Source organism: Atta cephalotes, assembly GCF_000143395.1.
Source record: "Atta cephalotes unplaced genomic scaffold scaffold00038, whole genome shotgun sequence".
Lineage (NCBI taxonomy): Eukaryota > Metazoa > Arthropoda > Insecta > Hymenoptera > Formicidae > Atta > Atta cephalotes.
The window spans coordinates 1211260-1235487 of record NW_012130102.1 but is presented as its reverse complement, the minus strand read 5'-3'; the positions used below and the strand labels follow the sequence as shown (position 1 = coordinate 1235487).

The following is a 24228-nucleotide window of genomic DNA, read 5'->3' as shown; positions in this document are numbered from 1 at the left end:
GAGAGAGAGAGAGGACGAGCAAGTTCGTGAAAGTTCGGTTAGATCGAGTCTCGAAGAGGAGAGGGTGAAACGGAGTTACTCGATTCCCCCTCCGTTGCTCACTTCGATCACTCTTTTTTTTTTTACAACTCGAGAAAAATGGAGAGATTTGTTCAAGAAGAACGTGATTCATGGTCACGAAAAGCTCCCGATCATTGCCTTTCCAGGATCGTGCAGGATTTTCGCACGACTGATTTTAGAAGATTCAAGATTGTAAAAATTGACGTATTTGCGAATCTTGTAGATTTTTGACGGAAATTAAAAAATATTTTTATTTGCTATTTCACATCTTAATTATTAAATTTTTAAAATTTTGATATCTTAAAAGAATAAAACGCTTAGATTATTTGTTTTGTATCTAATTAACGAATTTTAAAAATTTGATAAATGCGTTTCCTAAAGATTTTTAACGGAGATGAAAAAATATTTCTTCTAAAATTATTAAATTTGTTAGTTTTCGTATTGCGTGTTGAAAGAGTAAAATTCTTCGATTATTTGTTTATCAGGATTAACAAATTTTAAATTATATCTAATAAAAAAAATTTGCACATCGTCAGAGAAAGTGCTTTTTATCTAAAAAAACTAAATTAAAATGTTTATATATGCAGATGCTAGAATTAAATTTTAATCCTCAAATTTTTCCATTACTTAACGTTTAAATCTCACAAGTTTTCTCACGTTTGAAAATATTTCTTCTCGACCCGTCGATTCGAAAACTTTCAGCATTTAGAATCCCCAACTTTCCCAAGATTTCCAGAACGATTTCCACTTTGCAGCGACGGCGGCAATCCTTTTACCCGCCATCTCATCCATTTTCGTGAATCGAATCTTTCAAATCCTTTGCAGGCAACACCAGGACTCTGCTGTCCGCTAGTACGAGAACAACGCCGTTGCGACGCGCGGCGACGATGCGAGCGCACAATGGAGCGATGGGCCCGGGAAATACGACCTTGAACCAGAGCAATCCGTCGTCGCCGAACCTGTTCTCTCGGTACTCGGGTGGTGGTCAGGTGCGCAGCCATCACTCGCGCAACAGCAGCGTGATCTCGCGCAACAGTTCCCGCCACGGTAGGATCATCCGGCTGGAGCAGAAGGCGACGAAGGTTCTCGGCGTGGTGTTTTTCACCTTCGTAATCCTGTGGGCACCGTTCTTCGTGCTGAACCTAGTACCAGCCATATGTCCCGATTGCGAGCGTCGGATCGACCGCAAGATCTTCGACCTGGTCACCTGGCTCGGCTATGCCAGCTCCATGGTCAATCCGATTTTCTATACCATCTTCAACAAGGTCTTCCGCCAGGCATTCAAGAAGGTGCTGCTCTGCAGGTATCGAAGTCAAGAGTGGCGACCACCCAGGTAGGCTCTGGGCCCCGGGAGACCGGGGATCGCCATCAGCAGGGTGTAAACGATGGGAATGGAAGACCGATGCGCGAATTATCGATGAGAAGTCGGTGAAAGAGAGGTCAGAGAGGCATTCGGAGAAAATAGTTCAACTCATCGAATGGTGCTATTCTACTCGCGCGATTGGCTTGTTTCGAGAAACATAACGACGGCCTGAGTAGCTATTATTTGTATGTATGTGCGTGTGTGTGTGTGTGTGTGTGTGTGTGTGTTGGATAACATTGCTGATTGTTGACGGAAAAAAATTAAAAGTTCTCCATCAAATCTTCCTATTAGCGACTCCTGTTAACGTTTCGTATTCAAGAATTATTTTAACAAACGAAAAATATTTTTTTAAATCTTCCTATAAATAAACATACAGCTTCTACATACATGTATTAACACTTCATATCAATTACATATCAATATACAATAATATGTAACATATAATAATGCCTATTTTAATAATTTTATATTTAAAAGTAATTATCATCTAAAAAATATTTTATTGAGACAAAACTCAGATCCTTTGCTAGGATTATTTTTGATAATCTCTTTAATAATCACGAAATTATTTTATCTCTAATTTAGATTTATTTTTTGTTTTATTCTAATTTTCATTTTAACTACTTTCCAATGTAATACTGAACTTATACTTATTTTTCGTGTTCGACTTCTGACCTAACAAAATTTATGTTTGATGCTTGAATTCTTTTAAGTAATTTTCTTTATGAATACCTGTACTATTTTCTGGAACGTTTTTTTGCGTGTGTTTAGACTGTTTAGAGCAAACTTTTCAATAGTTTGATCGCGCGAGAACTCGAAACGCGAATGAACAATTTGACTAGTGGTCTAATAAGGAAACTATAACATAGTAGCTATTTCCAAACACGCTTCCTGTAACCGCAGAATCACCCGATAAACTACCACCGACTAATTAAATTCGCAATTGAATCTCCCTAATTAAATTCCGCACGGAGTAACGAGAAATTTGTAAATAAAAACGGAACGACGTGCATTTAATTATAATTACTATTAACAGCATAGAATATAAATGTGCGTGTGTATGTGTGTGGGTGGGTGTGCGCATGTATAACTGTAAAAAAACTTGCTAGTACGTAAGATGTTATTAATGAAAAAGGTGCTCGTGAGAAAAGTGTGTCAAAAGTCATCGAAGAAAAAATCCGAGTTCAACCGGAGAAATTAAATTGATAGAGACTCATTAATACCGTCATAGTATTGTCGACGTAAACGAAAGAGAAGAATGTCACTAAAGAAAGACTTTTGATCCTTTCGTTGTTTCTGGCATGTAAATCGCCGCGCAATAATTAAAGAGACACGATAAGCTTCTTCTTATTATCCCCAATTAATTTTCAGAATGCATCAGTGCCTGCTTACCGTGACATCTCTTTTTTTTTAATAAGGATTCTTACTTCCCGTCAACTTAAAATTCCAGACTATTCCCTGAATCCTAAATGCAAGTTCATTATAATCATTGTATCGCAGGTCGACAATTAGATTAAGCGTATAAATAAGTAAACGCGGTTTTTTTTCGAAAATAAACATATATGTACATATATCTATTAATATAAGAAAAAAAAAACGGTAGAAACATTTTAATCAAATTATCTGCCTTTCGAATCTATCACTTTTTGTCGTCTTTTAGGTAGCTACGCTGCGGTGAAAGAATATTTTGCAGCGCGATTTATCGTTCACATCGAAATGACCATTTTTAAAATTTTTTTAAACTAATCTTGGCGCGTTATTTCCGAAACAATATTGTCTCCATAAATCTCGCAAATTATTCTGTCTGCTTCGGTTTTATGGCGATGAAATATATAGTAAAGCATGCAATAAGTACCTTTTCAACATTCATTTTCAATTAAACTGAAAATGTATCCAATTATCTAATTGTAAACTATTACATAACTTTTAAAATGTAGATTGATCAACCTTACTAATAGAAAAATAATTGGGTATGGAAATTTAAATGCATCATTGTTAGCTTATTACCTAAAGTTAACCGCGGGAACTTATTTATACACCTATAATAACAGATCTCAAATGCATCGCGTAACAACACAATTGCCAGCCTTGTCACGGAATTGTACTATGATTCTGCAATCGCCGAGTCTGAATTTGATTATACAATATATGTATATATTGTATAATTGCAAATACATATATATATATATATATATATATATAACTGCAGATTCTACATGCAATTGTATCGTAAGTTCGTAACTACAGATTCCGGATACAGTAAGAACAGCTTCGCAATTAATCGCACGACGACAGTGCAAATCCTCAGTCGCGTTTACGAGAGATTGCAAAAGGACAAACCCGAGAGACAGAAAGAGAGAAGAGAGAGAAAGAGAAAGGGGATGAGAGAGCGAGCTGTCGTTTATAAAAATGAAGACACGATTGTCGAATTTGCGCAAACGTGACACGGCTTCGCTGTTGTATCGAGCCGGTGGTTCGAGTACCAACGAGTACAGATGGATGATGGAAACACACACGGCGACAACAAGCCCCCCAGCGAATCCCCTCATCAGACTCCTCTATCGGGCCGCCCAATCAGAAAATCAATTGTAGGTAGCCGCCGCATTAATCGTACAATCGACCGTTCACCTGTCGTCACACTAATTATTTAGTTTTCCATCCTTGTTCGCGGCTTGTCCGATGTCGACCCCGCGAAAATCATTTAAACGTGCGTAACGAGACGGCTACATTTTACCATCGATTATTCCTGAAGAAGAATCAATCTATAGCCGATATAATACAATTTTCACGTTCGATTACATCAAATTGATATCATCCAATAAGTCTCACAAGTTTTATGTGGCTAACATCCTCGGTTCTTTAAATTTTTTTCCTTTATTTTCTGTATTTCAAATTACACTGGTTTATAAATTTTGAATTCTTAGTGCAAGAAAAGAAAGTAACTTTTGTTGACATTTTGGAGCACTGAATTTGAAATTGCCCGTCAGAAAAATTCCATGAGGTCGAATTTTTTAAATAAGAATAAGATAAAAAATAAATAAGTTATGAATAAGACGAATATTCCGTCAGGATTCGATGATAATTGATAATCCCGTTTTATCAAGGGACAAACGTTATCATAGAAAACATGCTAAGTCAACTACTTCTGAATTCTAATACGTGAAACTAGTTCAAAGACATATAAAAAGCAAAAATTAAATGCCCAACACTTGTTTTCTAATTTCAATAAAACTACATAATTGGAAAAAAACATCTTTTCTTATATCTCAAAAATCGGATCTGATGAAAATATTTCAGTGGCAGATTCGAACTTTAAGCGTCGAAAATTAAGTATCCTAGAAACAGTCTTCGTACGTTTTTGTACAAAGAATTATAAACCAGTGTTATTAATTTCAAATTTCTACAAAAATACTTTTTAACATAAGAGATAGAATGCATTTTTTAAATCTGCCTCTATAGAGTTAAATTCTTAATTATCGTTTTATATCAAAACTCATTAAATTAAGATATGAAGTTTGTTAACGTAACATTAAATATCGTGCATTTAATGCGAGCGAGCTTTACCAAAATTGATCGAGATTAATTGACTCGCGAAGTCACGACATCTGGGTTCGCTCAGGTTCGCTCCAAATTCGAGGAAACCTCTTCTATTTAATGTTACAACCGGAATGGCATTAATTATACTCACTCATTAACGCGCAGCGCAAGTTACGCTCTTTGATAAGACGACTAGATCCACAAGATGCATTCGTCCTAAAGATGAAACTTCAAAAATTAGATCGCTACTTAATTAGATCTCTAATGTCGAAAAAACTCAGCTTCAAGTGAAAAAATTAAAACAAAATAAAAATGTAGGATCACACATAGAAAACAGCTAATTTTATTATTAAATTGGAAAATTATTAATTTTAAATTCCTACTTTTTAATGTAAGACTGAATAATATGAATGACTGAATAATATGAAATGAAAATGGAACACAATATTCTACTACTGTTACTTGACAACACACGCGTTAAAATATAAAATTAGAATAGAATGAAAATTAAATGACGAGAAACAACCTCTTGTGAAAGAATTTAAGATCAAAGAAAAGAATGAGAGTTATGTAGATCCACTTGTATCCCACTTAACGTGCGAGATACAGTTTGTCTCTTTCAATATTATTCATACATTACTTTGTCCAGCTTTCGTCTCATCGCAACTTCTCCAGCAAGTACCAACTTGAAACGGTAATACGAGGTCTTCCACGGAATTGGTGTAATTGGCAATCTGCACAATTAGTCGGCGTCTCTCGTCGAAGGGAAAGACTAATCGTCGTAAACCCCGTGGGGCTGAATTCTCCATTAACCCTTAACGGCGCTCGAAATTCCTACTTACTTCCGATAAAAATCAATAATAAAAATAATAGCGATTCAGTCAAAATTATACTAATTAATATATATTATGATGTGAAAGCGCATAAATATAACAATATATTATCAAACGTAAAAGCTTAAAGAGAGCTAGCTCTCTCTAAATCTTTAGAGTGGAAGCTAATTCTAAAGAGTGACATATATTTCTCGCTCTTAAAAATTGACAATTGAGTTACTCTTTTTCACCACTGGCTCAATTAATTATACTCTTTATTACTCTAAAGATTTTAGAGAGATGATATAAAAAAATTATAAATGAAATGAGAAAATAATTACTAAAAAAGGGAAATAATCATACGTCAGGAAAATCAGACGACTCTCTCGTCTATTTCGTTGAACAGCAGAAACGCGTTGAGTGTTTCGCAAACAGCGGGAAGACAAATCGTGTAGTAGGCGGTCGCAACTCGCAATCAGACGCAAAGAAAATGAGGAGAAGTGGGCGAGTCCGAACTGACCGAGTTCGCCTGACATTAATTAAGTTCTTGACAAGTCAAGTACCTCGAGATAAGAGCATGTCGGAAGGTAGCCAGGATCGATTTTTACAAGGTTAAAATTTCGGAATTCTTATGCTTAGTTATCGTACTCAAAGAGAAAGAGATAGATACACGGTAAAACATTTTGTATTTGTGTTAAAATCAGTCGATTCAAGTCCTTAAATTTTAAAATTTCGTATTGAACTTTTAACATATTCCAGCATATTGATTTAATATAATGTGATTATGTTGTTAATTTGAACATTTTATTATTTGTATTTTTCATATAAATTAATTCTTTACAGTCTTTTAAAGATGCTGATTAGCGTTAATAATAATATTGAATTGCTTGTCAATTTAATTTCTGAAATTACGTACTTCAGTTTAAGTGTAGAAGCCCCTGTTTTTCAAGCCCGACAAACAATCGACGCATTTGCTTGAAGCTGGAAATTAAATTGTAAAAATTCACATAAAAATATTATTAAACACGAAGCTCCGTCTTTACCAAATATGATCCTCTCACTCATCTGTATTAAATTTTGTGTTAAATTAAAATTCAACCTTCCTTAATGTTAAAATAACAATTCATGAATAAATGTATAAATAACATAAAAACAATATGTTTTAAAACATAAAATCTAATAAACGAATAAAATACATAAAATTTTAACATATCGCAAAAGTTAATTTTAGTGAAAAAAAAATATCCACAATTTGCTTGCAAATTAAAATGTTGGATGCTTTTATATAATTTTGTTTACATAAATTTGTATTCTTTTCATATTCATCTTGTGTAAAATTAACATAAAAATTTGAATAGGCCGTCTTTCGGACATGTGAAAGGTGTTAAATTAAACACGAAATTTTCAAATTTCTTGTGTATATAAAGTCATAGAGATAGATACGGAGATAGAGATAGGAGATAGATAAATAGATAGATAGATAGATAGAGGGAGATACAAGCGTGATATGTCCTGCGTTTTGCGGTTGCACGCATCTCGGTGCATCTCGATGCACCTGGTCTACGAAATACATTTCGTAGACCGCGACGCGGAGGATATGTGCTGCCTGTACATGCAATTAGGTACATAAGGCTCCGTATAGGTCAATTAATCTCTAACCTCGGCATTCCAATATATAATATTAAATTAGTCGATCCTTTAAGCTATAGATGATCTATCTGTCTGATGACTGTTAAGCGTCATTCCTTAAATTACGGTCTTCCCGTTTAAAAAAACCTGGAGTTAAGCGGACAAATTAAATTTGTCGGCCTTTTAACTTGCGGCTGTTAAAGGTCTTGGGGGAGGGGGGGGGGAGGGGTCTAAATTAAAGCCTTTCTGCCAGAGTCCAAAAAATTGAGCTAATATCGAATTAAATGTTAAAAGCTTTGGCGCATAAATCAAAGATCTTTCCCTTCAGAATCGAAAATTGCATCCTAAATAATAGAAGGCGGAATGACGCCAATTGCTATAAGAGAAACTGTAATAATTTATTACATTTAACGTTGCAGACAATGACATAACTGCATCCGGACCCGTTAATCTATCGTAGGAAAATGAAATGGTAGGGGACTTGGGGGGAGGGGGGAGGGGGGGAGGAGGAAAGAGGGACACGGATGAGAAGAGACGGATAGAAAATGTTTTTCCAACGCTCGCACGATAACGATAAACTCGTTTTAATTAACGAGCGGATCCGCGTTAAAATACGACGTATTAAAGCGCATTATTTATGGAAGACGAAGTGTAGCGGCGGAGAAATAAATGTAACAACGTCCGGAGTCCTGGGGAAAGTTACTAAATCCTACTTTGCAGATTTCTCAACCGTCATTCTCAGAACGCAGTAAGGTCCTAACTTTTGTGGACATTAAATCCTCGGACAAGAGCGCGCCTTTCATGAGGAAAATAACTAAACTAATTAAAAATGAAAATTCTCTCCTTTGAGGAGAATTCCTAAGCTCTTGAGTAAATAAATCTGTAGTTATTTTTTAAAAAATTTATCATCGAGATACAGATATTTCAAAAGGCGATTTACTTTATAAATTGGAATAGCTATTAGAAATTACTGACGATAATTAATATATTGAGTGAATATATTAACAATAATTAATTAAGAACTTATTGAAATGGAAACTGACTTATTTTAATAAACATAATAATTGACGGAAAATACTGGCATGCTTGTTACTCTCAGTACATCTTCTCCGATAATTTCTTTCCATTTTTCTTTTGTTGGCATAATTTTCGAAAATGTTAACTCTTTAACTATAATCACAGATGTTAGCAAGCGTTGGCATGCCAAAAGCCATTAACTTTTCACAAGATGCTACACAATTTTCTCGTATAATTTTTATCTGCTGTCTTGCATCATGAAACACTCATGTGCATTTCATAAAAAGAACATTACTGCTGCATTCGCAAGTACATGAATAGACTTCCTTACACTGGAAGGCAAAAAAACGCGGTTATTCAAACAACGTTGACATTATTTCTTTTGAACATTAATTAATTAATTTTATCATTAATTATTAATTTGATTATGATAATGACAAGTTCAAAAATTTTCGTCTACAATTATTTTAAACATTATTATTGTAAGAATTAACAATTATACAATTATCAATTATATATGTACACACAATAAATATATTATTTTTAATTATAAATTTTAATTTTAAATATTTGTTCTCAATATGATAGAAATAAAAATGTAAATTGTAAATTTTGCTATGATAAATGAATGCAGCTTATAAATGTGAAGAAATAAAAAATGTGTTAAAAGTATAAATAAATTATATAATATTTAATATACAGAACTTTAAACAAATTTGTAATTTTAATGAAACGCAAGAGTGATCATCAATTCGTGATTAAACATGAAACTAGTGTGCCGTTAATTACCCGATTATTCCCCGCGAATTAATTCATAGCGAAGAGAAGAAGCACATGCGAATTAATTCCAGTTGCGAAATATTAAAATCGGGTCTTCCGTGACTCTAAGCGAGAATTATCAGGGTTGCATCCTCCGCGAAGCCGCTAATCCACTCCGTGGGATTTAAATGTCACGAGAAGATATTAATTCACATACACGCGAATGCATTCATATTTTGTTCTTTTTACTTTCCTCTGGATCATAATCTCCATTCTTGAAGATTCTAATACCTAAAAATAATTAACTGAGTTAAAAGAAATAATCATCCTCTTCTCTCTTCCTCTCAATTTCCCTCCTCTAAGCTCTTTCTTCGTCTTCAAATTCTGTTTGAATTCTTAAAATTTTTCTCTTTTTATAAATATTTTTTTAGATTTATTTCTTTTTCTTACTTCATAATTCTCTTTGTTTTCCAAATCAAAAACATTTAGGGAGCTCGTTCAAGAATTTGCTGTAGATTCCTAGATCTTCCTCTCATTCTCAGAAATCCCTAGTTTTCCCGAAATTAATTTACATACGGTCACGATTAGCACACTGATTAAAATCAAGATTAATGGATCACAGGTAGCGCACTTTCCTTGGTTCTCTCCGCTTATTACTCTAATTCCAAGCGAATCCTGCCCACTCGATCTAACGTCCTTCTATAATCTTGACACGAGGCGATGCTTCCGAGGAAAATCTCATAATTTTATAAGATGATCTAAATTTTCATTTTATTACTCATACTTTTTTACTGCTCTATTAATCTTACTTGCTTGAATATTAAAATTTATATTTATTATAATCCAATATTATAAATTTTTCATATTTCAAGAGTTTACATGTATATACAATTATACCTTTTATATTAATTAATTATTTAATTTTTATTTTTCCACTATCAAGATTGAATAACGACTTAATGGAACACTGTATAATAAAATCTTACTTGACGATTGAGCCCTTGGTCCATTTGTTTGGACGTTGGAATTTAATCGTTTGTGAACCCCGGAGAGCTGAAGAAAAATATTTTCCAGGCTTTCCAAGCTTTATTAGACGACCGAGGTGTTCGTCGAATTAGACTCAATGCAATCGATAATTTCTCGAAGTAATAAAAAGCATCAATCGTCTTGAAATTAAATTTTCTTGCCTCAAATTCAAGATATCATTACTGAAGTTTGCTCGACAAAATAATAAAATCCAATTTATTACAATCTTCAATCAATTTTTAGTTTAAATTCTGTTATGTAATAGTATTACAATTTTCGTATATATATCTCTTCACAACTCAACTTCATATTAAATTCTGCTAATTTAAATTCCGACGGGGAAAAATCAAGTCCTTCTCAGTCGTATTATACAATATTATACTATTATATTATAATAGTTATTGTATGCATAAATCTGTTGGTAAATTTATGCAAGATAAAAAATTCAATTCTCTGAAATCAATAATAAATATGTTATTTTTTCATTTTAACGCGTTCACATTGTAGGCGGCTGTATTAGTAATAATTAAATCAAGTAATTACATCCGATGTGTATTATATTCGAGATGCGAGATGCAGCAAACGCTAATGTATTAGGTGTACAACTTTGCTTCCGCCGTTTTCCTATAGATGACTTTAGCGATAAGTGGTGGTCGAAATAAATAGATCATAGACGTCATACAATAAACTTGGGCATCTGTCAATATACATAACCCCATAGAAACATTAGTCGATTTGTGTCTGCATCATAAAGTTATTCTCGATTGAAAATGTCAGTTTACGAGCCAAATTCTCGTCATTTGCGGGAGGTTTTAATTTTTTGCTTCAATATGAAGAAATCTGCGGCTGAGACTCATCGAATGCTCTCAAATACTTAGCGGTGAGGCCGCTATTAGTGAAAGAACGTGTCGTGAGTGGTTTCAACGCTTCAAGAACGATGATTTTGTCCAAGGTCATGCTCTGTATTTGGTGGGACCAGCTCGGCGTAGTGTATTATGAACTGTTAAAACCGACTGAAATAATCACAGGCGATCGGTATCGAACGCAATTGATGCGTTTGAGCCGAGCATTGAAAGACAAACGGCCGCAATACAATGAGAGACACGATAAAGTGATTTTGCAGCATGACAATGCTCGACTCGATGTTGCGAAAGTGGTCAAGACATACTTGGAAACGTTGAAATGGGAAATCCTATCCCACCCGCCGTATTCTCCAGACGTTGCTCCCTTTGTTTCTATCACTTGTTTCGATCAATGGCACACGGCCTAGCTGACCAGCACTTCCGGTCTTATGAAGAAATAAAAAATTGGATCGATTCGTGGATAGCCTCAAAAGATGACCAGTTTTTTCGACGCGGGATTCGTACGCTACCCGAAAGATGGGAGAAAGTAGTGGCCAGCGATGGACAATACTTTGAATCATAAATGTATAACCAGTTTTTTACAATAAAGCCTTGAATTTCGGAAAAAAACGGCGGAAGCAAAGTTGTACACCTAATAGCAAATATATCGCATAGGATACATCACGCTTGAAAGGATTAAAATGTTGGCTAGATGTATAAGGTCGGGGCCAATGCGGGCAACAACTTGTCCTGCGATCAATAATAGTGCACGCATTCGTACAGATAAATAGCGATCAATTGCAGGCATCGGGCATTGCCATAACCGCGTTAACGATTACATCGCGAATTCCCGGAATCGCGCGTTAATTGGCCACGATTGCACGTTCAATTACTCGCTTTGTCCACATCGTGTGCATTCGCTTGCCGATGCGCATTGGTTACTGCCACTAACCGCCACTCTTGAAATAATACACGAAGTAAGAGCAATACCAGTAATTAATAACTAGTATCATCCATTTAATTATTCATTTAGTCGCAATTTATATTGTGTGTGCAGCAGTGTGATGGTTAAAGGGAACGGTTGAGAGACACATTTCAATAGATAACATTTCCGCAATTAATAATTATAGTGAGGACATTGTTAATTTAACAATTCTAATTATTAAATCGAATGCATAATATACCTATAAAAGAGTTACTTAATAATTAATAAATTCGCCACTCGTACTACTAATTTGATAATAATTTATAATTGATATCCCATTAAAACAGAGTAACATTGTCTATAAAATACATAACCTTGTCTCTTGAAAATTTACTGAATTTACTGATTAATGAAAATGATAGATGCTATCAAGTTAAAAATAAGTATAATCATTAGATAAAGAAATATGACAGTCGTCATAAAAATAACACGTCAATACAACATTTCGTAATCGATCCAGTGTGACAGTGTTTATTTCTGTTATTGTGCAATAAATATTTCATGTATTTCTCTCAAAGAAAAATATCAGCGAATATGATAAACCTGACGGTTAATCGACCATTATTCAGTGACGATTACAATTGTCGAGAGAGAGAGAGAGAGAGAGAGAGAGAGAAAGAGAGCAAAAGAGAGATTATGATAATCCAGTGATTACGAAATGCACAGAGCAAATTCATTTCTCCGATATTAATAGTGGGACTCAAAGCGATTGTGAATCACTCGAGCACCTTTTGTGAACATAAAACGTACCATAAATTTAAATTTAATCCCTAAGCAGACTCTTGATCTCTCTGTTAAATCGTCGCATTACATAAAAATGTATTTTCTAAAAAAAATTAAGTGTTACTTTTATAACATACTTAATCAATTAAATATAGTATCTGTAAAACAACTTAATTAATTGATTATTACTTAAAATATCTTATTAAAAAATAACTTTGTAAGATTTTAAAATACATCAATTTACTGTAATAAGTAACAAATTAATTTATTTTTCAATTTTTCAAGATTTTCTCATTATTTCTGATGCTTTTTTTACAAAATTGAATAAATGCAGAATAAAAATCGAACTTATTGATTAAAAATAGATAATCACAGTCAACAGTCAACGGATGGTTCGAGATCAAAGAGAAGGTAAATTTAAGGGTCAACGAAACATGCAGAGACGAATTGGCGTGGGTGCAATAGAAAATGGGACAGTGTTCAAAGGGTTGGAGATTAAACGTGGAAAAAAAGAAAAATGAAAACACGTGACCTGAAATTTGAATGATGAGAATCACTAACCCATGTATTGTGCGAAGATTAATTGTAAAGGACGGACAGCAAGGATTAAGCGAGGATTCTTCTCCGAAGAAATGAGAAACAGAGTCAGGGACGAAGCTGGCGGAGTCTCGAGTTTGACAAGATAAATAATTACGTGTTTCCGAAAAATCTCGAAAAATATAAAGAAACTGCTACGATTGTCCTGAATTCTTCTTTTTTTAGAAAATGGAGGAAGATGCGAAGCATACTTAAAGAAAAGATTTAAAAGTCAGCTACTTTTGCCGTTATACATCATGACTTACATAGGAGATCCGACCCTGGAGAGAAGGCAGAATGGACATCAAAGAGTTGCAACATGAAATAAAGTCGCGTTTTCAGTTCGCCGATCTAGGAAGATAAAAGCTATTGATTCTTCCTGTCTCTATGTCCTTCTTTGTTATGTGACGCAAAATATTATAGATAAAAGTCTATTCGTTGACTAAAATTGTAAATTAAATTTACACTTATCAGAATTTAAATCTCTCTTTCCCGGTTTATATAATCACTGAATTATTACATATAAATATATATTAAATGTAAATATATTAAATGTATTTTAAATATTATTTCTTACTTTTTACGTTTTTATTTTTGTGCCCAATTTCTAGTCTTAAAAGCAATTGGAATCTTTCAATGTCGTATTTTACGATCAAACAATAATTCCTCGAAAGAAAAATGCTTCTTCTCTATCGATGAGTCACTCCAAGAAAAAAATAAATATTTCAGTGAGAAATCTCTCACTTTTTTATTGATTATTCCAAAACAAAGTATTGACCAAACAGACGAAAGAATTTAAACCCAAAACAATTTACTAACAAATGTCGACCGATCTCGGTCACCACATTTAAATTGATTAATGGCTACCTGAAATTGGCTACCTTCCATTAAAAATTGATACAATAATTCAAAATAAACTCTTACAGATATACCGATGAAAGTCTTAAAGATACCTACATATATAAATTCTTCCACAAAGTTAGAATTTAATTTTGTGGAAGTTAGTCTTCTTTTTCTTTTATACAATAAAATGAAACTTTATTTTCTCAATTGAGTAAAATAAAATTTCACATTTTTTTTTAATAAAAAGAAATCATATTGTTCACCTTGTTATTTTTTTATTAAAAACACTGAAAATATCGAGCAGTCATTATTAATCCCACTTTTATTTTTCAAATTAATATTATATATTTCTCTTGTATAAAGAATAGGATTTCACACAAAAATTTTTTACTTTTCAATAGTTATATCCTTTATATTTATGAAATACTTAATTTCATTATTTTTTTTATTTTCATAGCAGTAAGTAAGAAACGTTGATAAGATTTGGGAGCTGAAGTTCATGATATTTATTTATTAATATTTTGTAAAATTTCTTTTAATATTAAAAATTAAAATCTGCCACATTTTCTGAAAAAGTTCGCGAAGGTCAAGAAAGGAAAGCGACTGAAAATTTGTTCAGATATATCTTAGTTGAATAGAAATACAATTCTACATACCTATCTCTTTCTCAGTCCGGAAGAGCCCGGAATACTCACTACGGCAAGACAGGAAAAGCAAAAGCGACATATACACGCAAAGAAGAAGAAAATAATGCACATTTTCTACATCGCGCAAACGAGAAGTAGATTCTTTTGGTAGATTCTTTTTTCCTTGAATGGCTCGATATGAGAATGTATAAAATAAAAAAAAACATTATTAAAAACATTATTAAAAACATTATTAAAGAAACCAGTTTAAATTGTCTTTCTAGTAGTAGCTTATGTCAATTCTAATTTGTTATATTGTATAAATTGTATACGTAATATTGTATACGTAACAATACTCTCATATATGTAGGGGTATGTGTATGTGTGTGTGTGTGTGTAAACTAAAATAGTTTGAAAACTAATTAAGAATCCTTTACAGAAACATAAATAAAATTGTGGACTAAAATTTCTTCCCTTCGCTTTTTTTCTTTTCCGAGAAAAATGACTTGAAGGATTAATATCTTTGTACTCTTCCTCTATAATTTTCAGTATATCAACTTTCTAATAAAAGTCTATTTTCTCACAAAAACGGCTGTCTGCGGGTTAGCTCACTCTTTCATTGGGCCACTCGATTATGTTTCATGTCTTATCGAGCACGAATAAACTTCTTTGGCTTTCATTGACTACCGCCGACGCAATAATGCATCCCTGTGGGGACGGAGATACTTCCTCCCTCGTCTCATAAAACTGCAAGCCTTGTAATGCGAGACGGCGCGGCGCCTCGGGATACAAGGTAAGAAAGGATTATTCCTAGTCGATTTCAAGCAAAAATAGACCGCAAAAAAACCATTAAATCTTTTTAGTCTCCAATGAAAGCTGGGAATATTAATCTGGAGTTTAAATTAACTTTAAAATTGGATGGAAAACTTATTTATACAGTCGAACATAAAAGCGTTAAAAAATTAGAATTTATCTTCCTGAGAAATTTAAATTAAATTAAAAACTAGAAAGATTAATATATTTAAATGGAATAAGTTTAAATTAAAACACTATATAAAATGCCTCCAAGAAACATTATTCAAATCTAATGCCACACAAATTTTTTAATTCTTCTTAACTTAATCATAAATTAAACATAAGAAGGAATAATTAGTTAATATATATTGTACATATTTAAATGGAATAAGTATGAATTAAAAAGTTATTAAACGAAATAAGTATAAAATAAAAGAAAATTAAAATCTAATTTCATAAATTATTGGATTAAATCAATTAGACATTAAAAATAAAGACAAATAGTATTTAAACCAATGCAAGTATTTCATATCACCAGAATCACTACAATTTATCAATAGGATTTTCTGCTTAAAATCATACATAATCTATATTTATAACATCAATAATAATTATTTCCTTTATATTTAAAAAAGAAAAATATTATGAATAGTCTTAACTAAAGAAAGAGTTCTCACATTCAAGTTTTAACTCATTTACAAGAACCCGGCCTCCCTGAAATTGCAATCTGTATGTGGAGAAGTGGAACGTGGTACAGTTTGCGGTGTATAACTTATTCAATAGGTCAGCCTCTATTCACCGTGGCTAGTGAAGAGAGGTAAATGACGATGATCAGGCTCAGAAGAAGAGAAATGGGAACATGAAAGAGAAACGAGGAAGCAGAAAACGCGAGAGAAGAATAATAAAAACGCATTTCATCCGAAATTAATATGGACAGCTTACAAAGTACACAAACTGACAAGCGTGATCTACACGGTATTACCTGTATAATGTTCTATAGATCCCCGCGTTCCTTTATCCACGGATTCCTTGGTTCATTTCCTGACTTCACGTTGGCGAAAACACGAGACGGCTTACGTCCTTTGACATGTAAAATCTAGAAGACTTCGCATTCGCGGACTGATAACGAAACGTTTGTCGTTCAAGGGGGAACTTACTTAACCGTTGAAACCTGTATATAAATCCGTCTCGTTTTCTCAAAACGTATTTTCAATTCCTTGAATATCTTCGGATTTTGACATTTCGAAGAGAAAATATTTTCTCGTGAAAGAAATATAAAACAGAAAGTTCTAACGAAATTTGGCGCCCAATTTTTGTTTCAAATCAAAGAGTAAACAAGTTTAAACAATTGCACGTGGTTGTAGTTAAAAATGGTTAAGCGAAAGGCAAATTTATTGCGCACGTATTGCAATATTTTGTTTATTGTCTTATGTTAACAATTGCAAATCAGCCGACTGCTGTCGACTGCGGATAACAGTTTAAACTTGTTCGTTTACCAATGTCATTTTCGCCTATTGTTAAGCTACACGTGTCCTCAAATAAATTCAAATCTAAAAAATAATTGTCCTTGAAAAATAATTGAAAACTGGCAGTCAAGAGGAATATGTATGAAAACCACCGAATATTTTTTTCACGAAATCTTATACTAATCGAGAATCGATTTTTTTCTTCGACAAAAACGTCTATTTACTCTCGTAAAAATCAGATTACAAGTAAAATACGAAATGAGAATATAAATTGTTAAATAAAATGTGCTAATAAAATAAAAAAGAAATATTATTAAGTGAACAATAAAACAATTTCTAGGCGAATTAATGAATGTATTACACGTATTTTTTAAAAAAGAAAAAATTAGAAAAAAAATACAAAATCTTTGGCAGTGATTTAGAACCTGGATCAAAAATTATTTCAAAGTAAAAAGTAGACGTGTTTTTAAAAAATAATTAAAATGAAATGAGAAAATTTTTATTTAAACTATAAAATTGTATTGTTAAATATTAAATATTGGCCTTATTGAAATTGTTTTTCATATGATAAATATAACATACATTTTTACACGGAAAATATATTTTTTTCAATTCCAGTCACTTTTGCAGACTGTACACTTAATACATCCTTGCTTCAAGAAATTAAGTAGCAAAATTATATTCTCTAGTCAACTTGAAGGAAGTGAAACTAAAGTTCAAGAGAAATTTAATTCAAAGCTTTGTTACAAAGATACACAACGTAAAAAACTAAAACGGTGTGTTGAGAAAGGAATACTATGGAAAACCCAAATTGTGTGTCTGTAATTAAAAGAATGTCCGGTGGTAACATGAACGCTTTAGATGGTAAAATAATTTGTGCAGCGTTTTATATTATTCACGCTATATATATTGTCACGAAACTTCCAAGTTACGTGCAAACGATGTCTCACGCTATTTCTCTAAATGAAAAAGCGGATTATTTCCGTTTATTTACTCGGATTTGTTTGCCTCGTTTTGGTCGCAATCTTATCGGCCGAAATATTCCAAAATATCTCTGCCATCGATAGCGATAAACTCGCGAGAACAGAAATTGGCTATTATAAATACATTAATATAATTGTACTCTTACGACAATCGACATGGCAAAACTTCCAAATATGTTTTACGTAGCACGCATGAAAAGAATGATTTTGCAAAATATCTAAAAAATTTAGCTAGATACAGATGAGATCTGAAAAAAAATTTTGTTGGACCATCAGAATAATTACGTAGGAATCTCAAGTATAACGAGGAATGTTGCGTAGATAGTCTTGATATTCTAGCAATTAGTTTGAAGATTCTATATAAGTAACTATTTTAATAATTCAAACAAAGTTATTTTGAGATCCACATTTAGCTAAATTTTTAGATATTCTAGCTATCTCTTCAATCGTCACTTCTGTGCGCACTTCCACAGTGCGTTTAAAATTGTTTAATTGCTATTTATTTTAACATTTTAGTAAATTATTATTATCTCAAACAACTAATTTTCTTTTCAGCGTTTATCAGAGATATTAATGAAAAAGGAAATTAAAAGTTAATTTTTTACACGTCAAACATATATGAATATATTCGACATGCATTTCTTTTTTGTTTAATATTCAATGATGATTTCACTAAACGAGGATTAGCGCAAATATTTATTTGCCGCGGGAGTTGACACAGAATACGTCGACAAAAATTAATATCTAATAAATGAATTTTGTTCACATTTAATACTCGATCGTTGTTTAAAAGTGAATTTGCGCATCTTTTTTGCTTCTCTCTTTTATGCAAAATTACAACAAAAAGGTTAAAGCTTTGTTATTTTTGGACTTTTGGACTTAGTACGTCTGTAAACACGCTAAATATGATTTCGGTTCTACGCGGTTCTAAAAAGAGGTCGAAAGCCGCAAAGTCCACAAACGTGCGGAATTTTCACATTCTTTGGTTGCATCAAATCTACTTTGTGGAATTGGGTAACTTTACAATTGGGTAACTTTACTCACCGGAACAGCAGGAAGCCCAGACCTGTAACCGCGGCTCGTCGAACGTCATCGTTAACATCAGAGACCTGTTACAACAAATAAAGGATCGCGGATTCAATAATCTGTCAGAAATTCAAATTCTGTTTTCTCTTTGATTTAAAATCGACACAGAATCATCTGTCTTTCGATTCAATCAAAATTAGTACATAAAATCAAAAGAATTCATTCCAATTTATACACAGGGTGTGCTTAGTGTCAAATATTCTATTTCCCCTTGACTAAGCATTTAGAAAAGTTCATAAAGTCTAGAAACGCTTAGTGTTTGGAGGTATGAGAAATTTTATTGTTTAACAGTATCAAACAATTAAAACAATTAAAAACTAAAACTTGCTAGATCCATGTTCGTACAAACTTTTTTCAATGTTGGATCGGAATATTTGACTTTTCACCCTGTACATGCAAAGTAAGCATGAATAATTCAAAATGTTTCTCAAAGCTCTTTCTCATCTTTTATCTAAATATGAATAATAATACATGATATTTTTATCTAGAAGCGATCTAAAAAGAAAATGCGCTCAAAAATGTTGAGTGCACTACTCTATGCATAAGAAAACCATTAATAAAACAATAAAATAAACTCTACATACAATATTAAAGCAGATAACACGCAGACAAAATCAGAATATATAGATTAGAAATAATAAGAATCAAATAAAAAATATTTAAAAAATAAGAAAATAAAATATACTAATTGAATCAAAAATAAAAATACATAATTTACAAGTCGAATGGTCATATCGGATAAACACTTACGGCAACATGCAGTAGTTTGCGGATAGCCTGATTATTTCCGGTGCCACAGTAGGCCATCGCCAGAGTGTACATGCCGCTTCTACGTAAAATCGGATCCTTGTCGGCGCACAAAGACGTCACCAGAGGATCGGCCTCCTCGAGGCGGCCGTACATCGTGAAGGCGATGCCGACCGCCAGACCACGTAAGATCTTCTCATGTTGTGTCTCTTGGGCATACTGGAAAAGTAAAAGAAGAAACTCTCGTAAGAAACTCGATGATCAGATAAATCTCGAAATCAGAAATATCTTCTCCTTGCATTATTCTCAATAAACACTGAAAAGATAATAAACAATATTTTCCTTGTCTTGCAGTAATGTCAATGACTGCGCGCCCATAAATACACAGTTGTACTATGTAGTATTCATTTTAGCAGTTAGAAATTATTTTTCTAATCGATATGATAAGTGTTTACATTTAAGTGTGTTCACGTTTAAAAGTATTGAAAAATTATTTATCCGGTTATCTGAATTAAAGTTTAATTTTTTTGTTATTCTAAAAAATAAAATTCAGAAACATCGTCTTCAATAGCTGCAAATTAATATTTTTTAATTCTCATGCAAAAAGAAATTGTTCGTCTCCGAGAGAAAAATTTTTCTCTCACAAATTTTTCTTTTTTTGCTTCTGAAAATTTCGTTCCGTCGAGTTGTACACTTTTAACGTTGAATGATCCGCATTTATTTCGCACAGATCTACAATTAATGCTGCTTTTTGCAGGAGATCGAGATGTGCTTGTGTGTTACTTAATCACAGCCGCTAGGATACATTATGGAACCCGTAATGGGTAATTCGATTAAACCGACCGACTAGTGGCAAGTTATGATTCGTTTAGCATCGACCTGCTGCTGCTTGCAGCGGTGGCCGGCAGCGACGAAAGTTAAAGCTCGTTTCAACCGCGTGCAAAACTACTTTCCGCGAAAAACGTAGAAACTAAAATGCGACTACGGTTTTGGGAGACTCGGAAAGAAAAACTTTACAGATTAATGCGCGAAAAGCGCATGAGAAAAAACACAACGAGAGCGTGTCTTTATCGGCCATTCCCAGAGAAAATAGAATTTTTTATCTAAATCGTTTAATACACTAAAGAAACACACATACTAGTTCTTTTAAAAACAAATGTAATTTCAATTATAAGAAATTATAATAAAATCTTAAAACAATATTTCATATTAATAGAAAGAGAATGTCGTCTGACATAGGTCTCCTAAAATGGCACCTCCTTATTTCTCAGAAATTAACTAATTGCACTTTTAAAATACTAATAAAAACATGATTTAATTTATTAAAAAAGTATAAATGCATAATTCGTATATTTGTGGCTTGTTTTTATACGAAAATCGGCTAAAAACGCATTCTATGAAAATGCAAAAATAAAATTCTTACAATTTTCTTTTGCAAAGTGCGTAATTTAAATAATAGTGACTGTATTATTAATAATGCTACGTCGTTTTAAATGCTTGTAATTTCCTAAAGTTTTATTTTCTTTCTTAATTTTTTCATAATATAGTTTTAAATATAAACTCGGAGTGCAGCGTAAACCAGCACACCTGTCTGTAAAACAAATCATGAGCTAACTTAATCTTTGTAATGTTGCTTTATAGTGTCAAATAACTCTATCGGAACTGAAGACAATGGTACATATATGCCCTCGAAAAATTATCGCATTACATATTTGCATCTTGCAGAACAACATAAGTACATTTATGTAATTCAACAAAAATGTTTTATATCGAAATAAAAAGATTCTGGAAAATTTTATACATTCATTTGTAAGTATTTCATACAAATAATTTCTGTAAAAGAAAAATAATAGGAATATGTGGCATTACCGACATTCACTGTGTCAGTTTTGCCCATTTTGTCGGACGCTCATTTTTGCTTATCTTACGAAAAAATTAATTATCGCAAAATTGCAAATAGTATATAAACTGCTCATACTATCTGATAGAAGACACATTTGTATTTAAAGTTTTATTTTTACCTTAAGAAATATTGTTTAAGAAATACTGTCTACAAACAAAGAGATATATTGGCAACTTTCCCTTACAGCCTTTGAAGAAATTCAGAGCATTAAAACACTTTAAATGATTTAAAATTACATTTCAGATTATCTTTCAATCACGATTATTGATAAATCATAAACTGTCATTTCAGTAAACCTATATTAATATCCAATTATAATCATAAAAGAGTCGGATTAATTAATAATCTCTTTTCGAAATGACACATGTACTAATTGATACCTAATCGATATCATCTTATCATCGAATAGTATAAATATATCCATCAGTAAGCTATAAAAGAATCATCAGTGAAATGACAACCGAAAATTTAACGGATCTTATCAACCGTGAAGATGACTTTGCCGGCGATTGCAATTCGTGTGTGAAAAATAATTATTCTCAAATTTAATCGTTTACATTTCATAAATATATTTAACAACCTCAGTTCCATCAATGTGAGATTAATTTTAATGTCTGTATTCAAATCTTTATCTTTTTTCAATTTTAAGAATTAGAAAAAGATAAACGGTAAGTTCAACGGAAATGAAGTTTCTCACATTGGTGAAACTAGGTCTTAATATCTATCCAAATAAATATTTATTAAAATTTAGTAAAATTTTTTCAGTGCAGTTGCCATTAATAACAGAAAGTTATCCTATATCTAGCTCTAAAAAAAGAACAAAATATTTTTCTATCTCTAACACATTTAATTCCATTTTTTTCTTAAAAAATCATTTTAGACTTATGTACTTTTGCCTGCAGTGTATCCCACTTTATTTGCGTCCCTCGCATCACATTCGAATTACACGCTCTTCGCCGATGAGCATGGAATGTTATACATAATCGACACCAGCGAACCTACAGTACTTACACAAGCAGAGTATGAGGAGATCAACTACGCCACCTTCCAAACCCAATTTCTGTTATACACTCGGTAAATATGTCTGAAAAGCTGACGAAAAAATGCAACAAAGATTCTACAAGCTTCTAACGCGAAATCGATCTTTCTCATAGAAATAATCGGAAAATCGGAGAGCCACTGATCATTAATGACAATGACAGTGTGGAGAAGAGTTCTTGGAATCCTACTCATCCCACTCGTATTATCACTCATGGATGGCGAGGAGACGTAGAAGATAAATCTGCTTGCGCCCTGATTCGGGATGGTAGGACATTATTAATCTTAATAGCTTAAATACCTGAATTCTTGCTATTTTCAAGATCAATCTATAAGAGGAATATATTTTTATTACCCTAAAGAAACCTATGGATCCTAGGAGAAAATAAAAGTAATAACAAAAAAAACTTTAGTTTAAAAAGAAATAAATTGTTTATTATTAGTTTTATTTTCTTCGAGAATTTTTCAAGTTCAATTATACATTTTTAATTTATGATATATTGGGTTGTCCGGAAAGTTCGTGCATTCGATGCTGAAGGAAAATTGAAACGCAGAAAATTTAAATTTTACAATAGTATATTTATTAAATTATATAGTTAGTCAATATAAAAACTGTTAAAAAAAAACAAAAATAAAAGATTATTGATAAATTTATTGCTTCTAAATTTCGTTAGATATAAATAAACACGCGTTGAATACTTTTTCAGAAAACTATTTTTTTTAAATTATTCCAACAACAATGAAAACTCATATGTTCTAATTACAAATTAATATGATTTTCTGCCTCTTACTTCAGCTTTAAATTTTTAAATTATTAATCACTGTAAATTCTTTAAAATTTAATTTTCCCTGGTTTCCTGATTTCTTAATACAAAATCCTTGTTTCTCTCTGCTCGTTACTTTCTATTATCTGATCCTTCTGAATTCCTTAAATTCTCAAACATAATTTGAATTTCTGAACTCCCACATTCCACGCATTGTTCTAGTGCTCCGTGTTTTGGCAACTATTTTCTAGGTTATTAATATTTCCTCTTTGTGTTATCCTCAGCTTATCTTAGCATTGGCCATTATAATGTCATCCTGATTGACTGGAGCAAGGCAGCCGGATATCTATGGTACTGGAAAGTCGCGAGGAGTGTGCCATTAGTGGCGGAACGCGTGACACAATTGATAGATTTTCTACAGAGCCAAGCTGGTTTGGATCCTTCCAAGACCAAAGTGATAGGGCATTCTCTGGGAGGGCATGTCGTTGGTCTCGCCGCTCGTAATGCAAATGGCGATATTGCTGAGGCGGTAGGTAAGTTCAAGTTAGTTTTTTAAGATTAAATTTGGGAAATTTGGGGGGATTATTAATATTTCAGATTGATCGCGTTGAAAGTCCGACAACTATATCGGCACGCAATTGTAATTTC

General features: G+C 32.6%; 2 protein-coding genes across 2 annotated transcripts in view; one reads left to right on the top strand and one right to left on the bottom strand.

Annotated features, from left to right (window-relative positions):
* LOC105621905 (26S proteasome non-ATPase regulatory subunit 1) overlaps nucleotides 1–24228 on the bottom strand; it is a 58874-nt gene that overhangs the window by 13459 nt on the left and 21187 nt on the right. The window contains exons 9-10 of the mRNA XM_012203341.1: nucleotides 19879–20094; nucleotides 19087–19151 (exon numbers count right to left, since the gene is read on the bottom strand). Of these exons, the coding sequence (XP_012058731.1) occupies nucleotides 19087–19151; nucleotides 19879–20094 (281 nt within the window). The remainder of the gene's footprint in view (nucleotides 1–19086; nucleotides 19152–19878; nucleotides 20095–24228) is intronic.
* Nucleotides 22272–24228, top strand: part of LOC105621902 (pancreatic triacylglycerol lipase-like) — a 3112-nt gene continuing 1155 nt past the window's right edge. Inside the window, exons 1-4 of the mRNA XM_012203339.1 lie at nucleotides 22272–22296; nucleotides 22681–22852; nucleotides 22933–23084; nucleotides 23865–24113. Coding sequence (XP_012058729.1) covers nucleotides 22272–22296; nucleotides 22681–22852; nucleotides 22933–23084; nucleotides 23865–24113 — 598 coding nt within the window. The remainder of the gene's footprint in view (nucleotides 22297–22680; nucleotides 22853–22932; nucleotides 23085–23864; nucleotides 24114–24228) is intronic.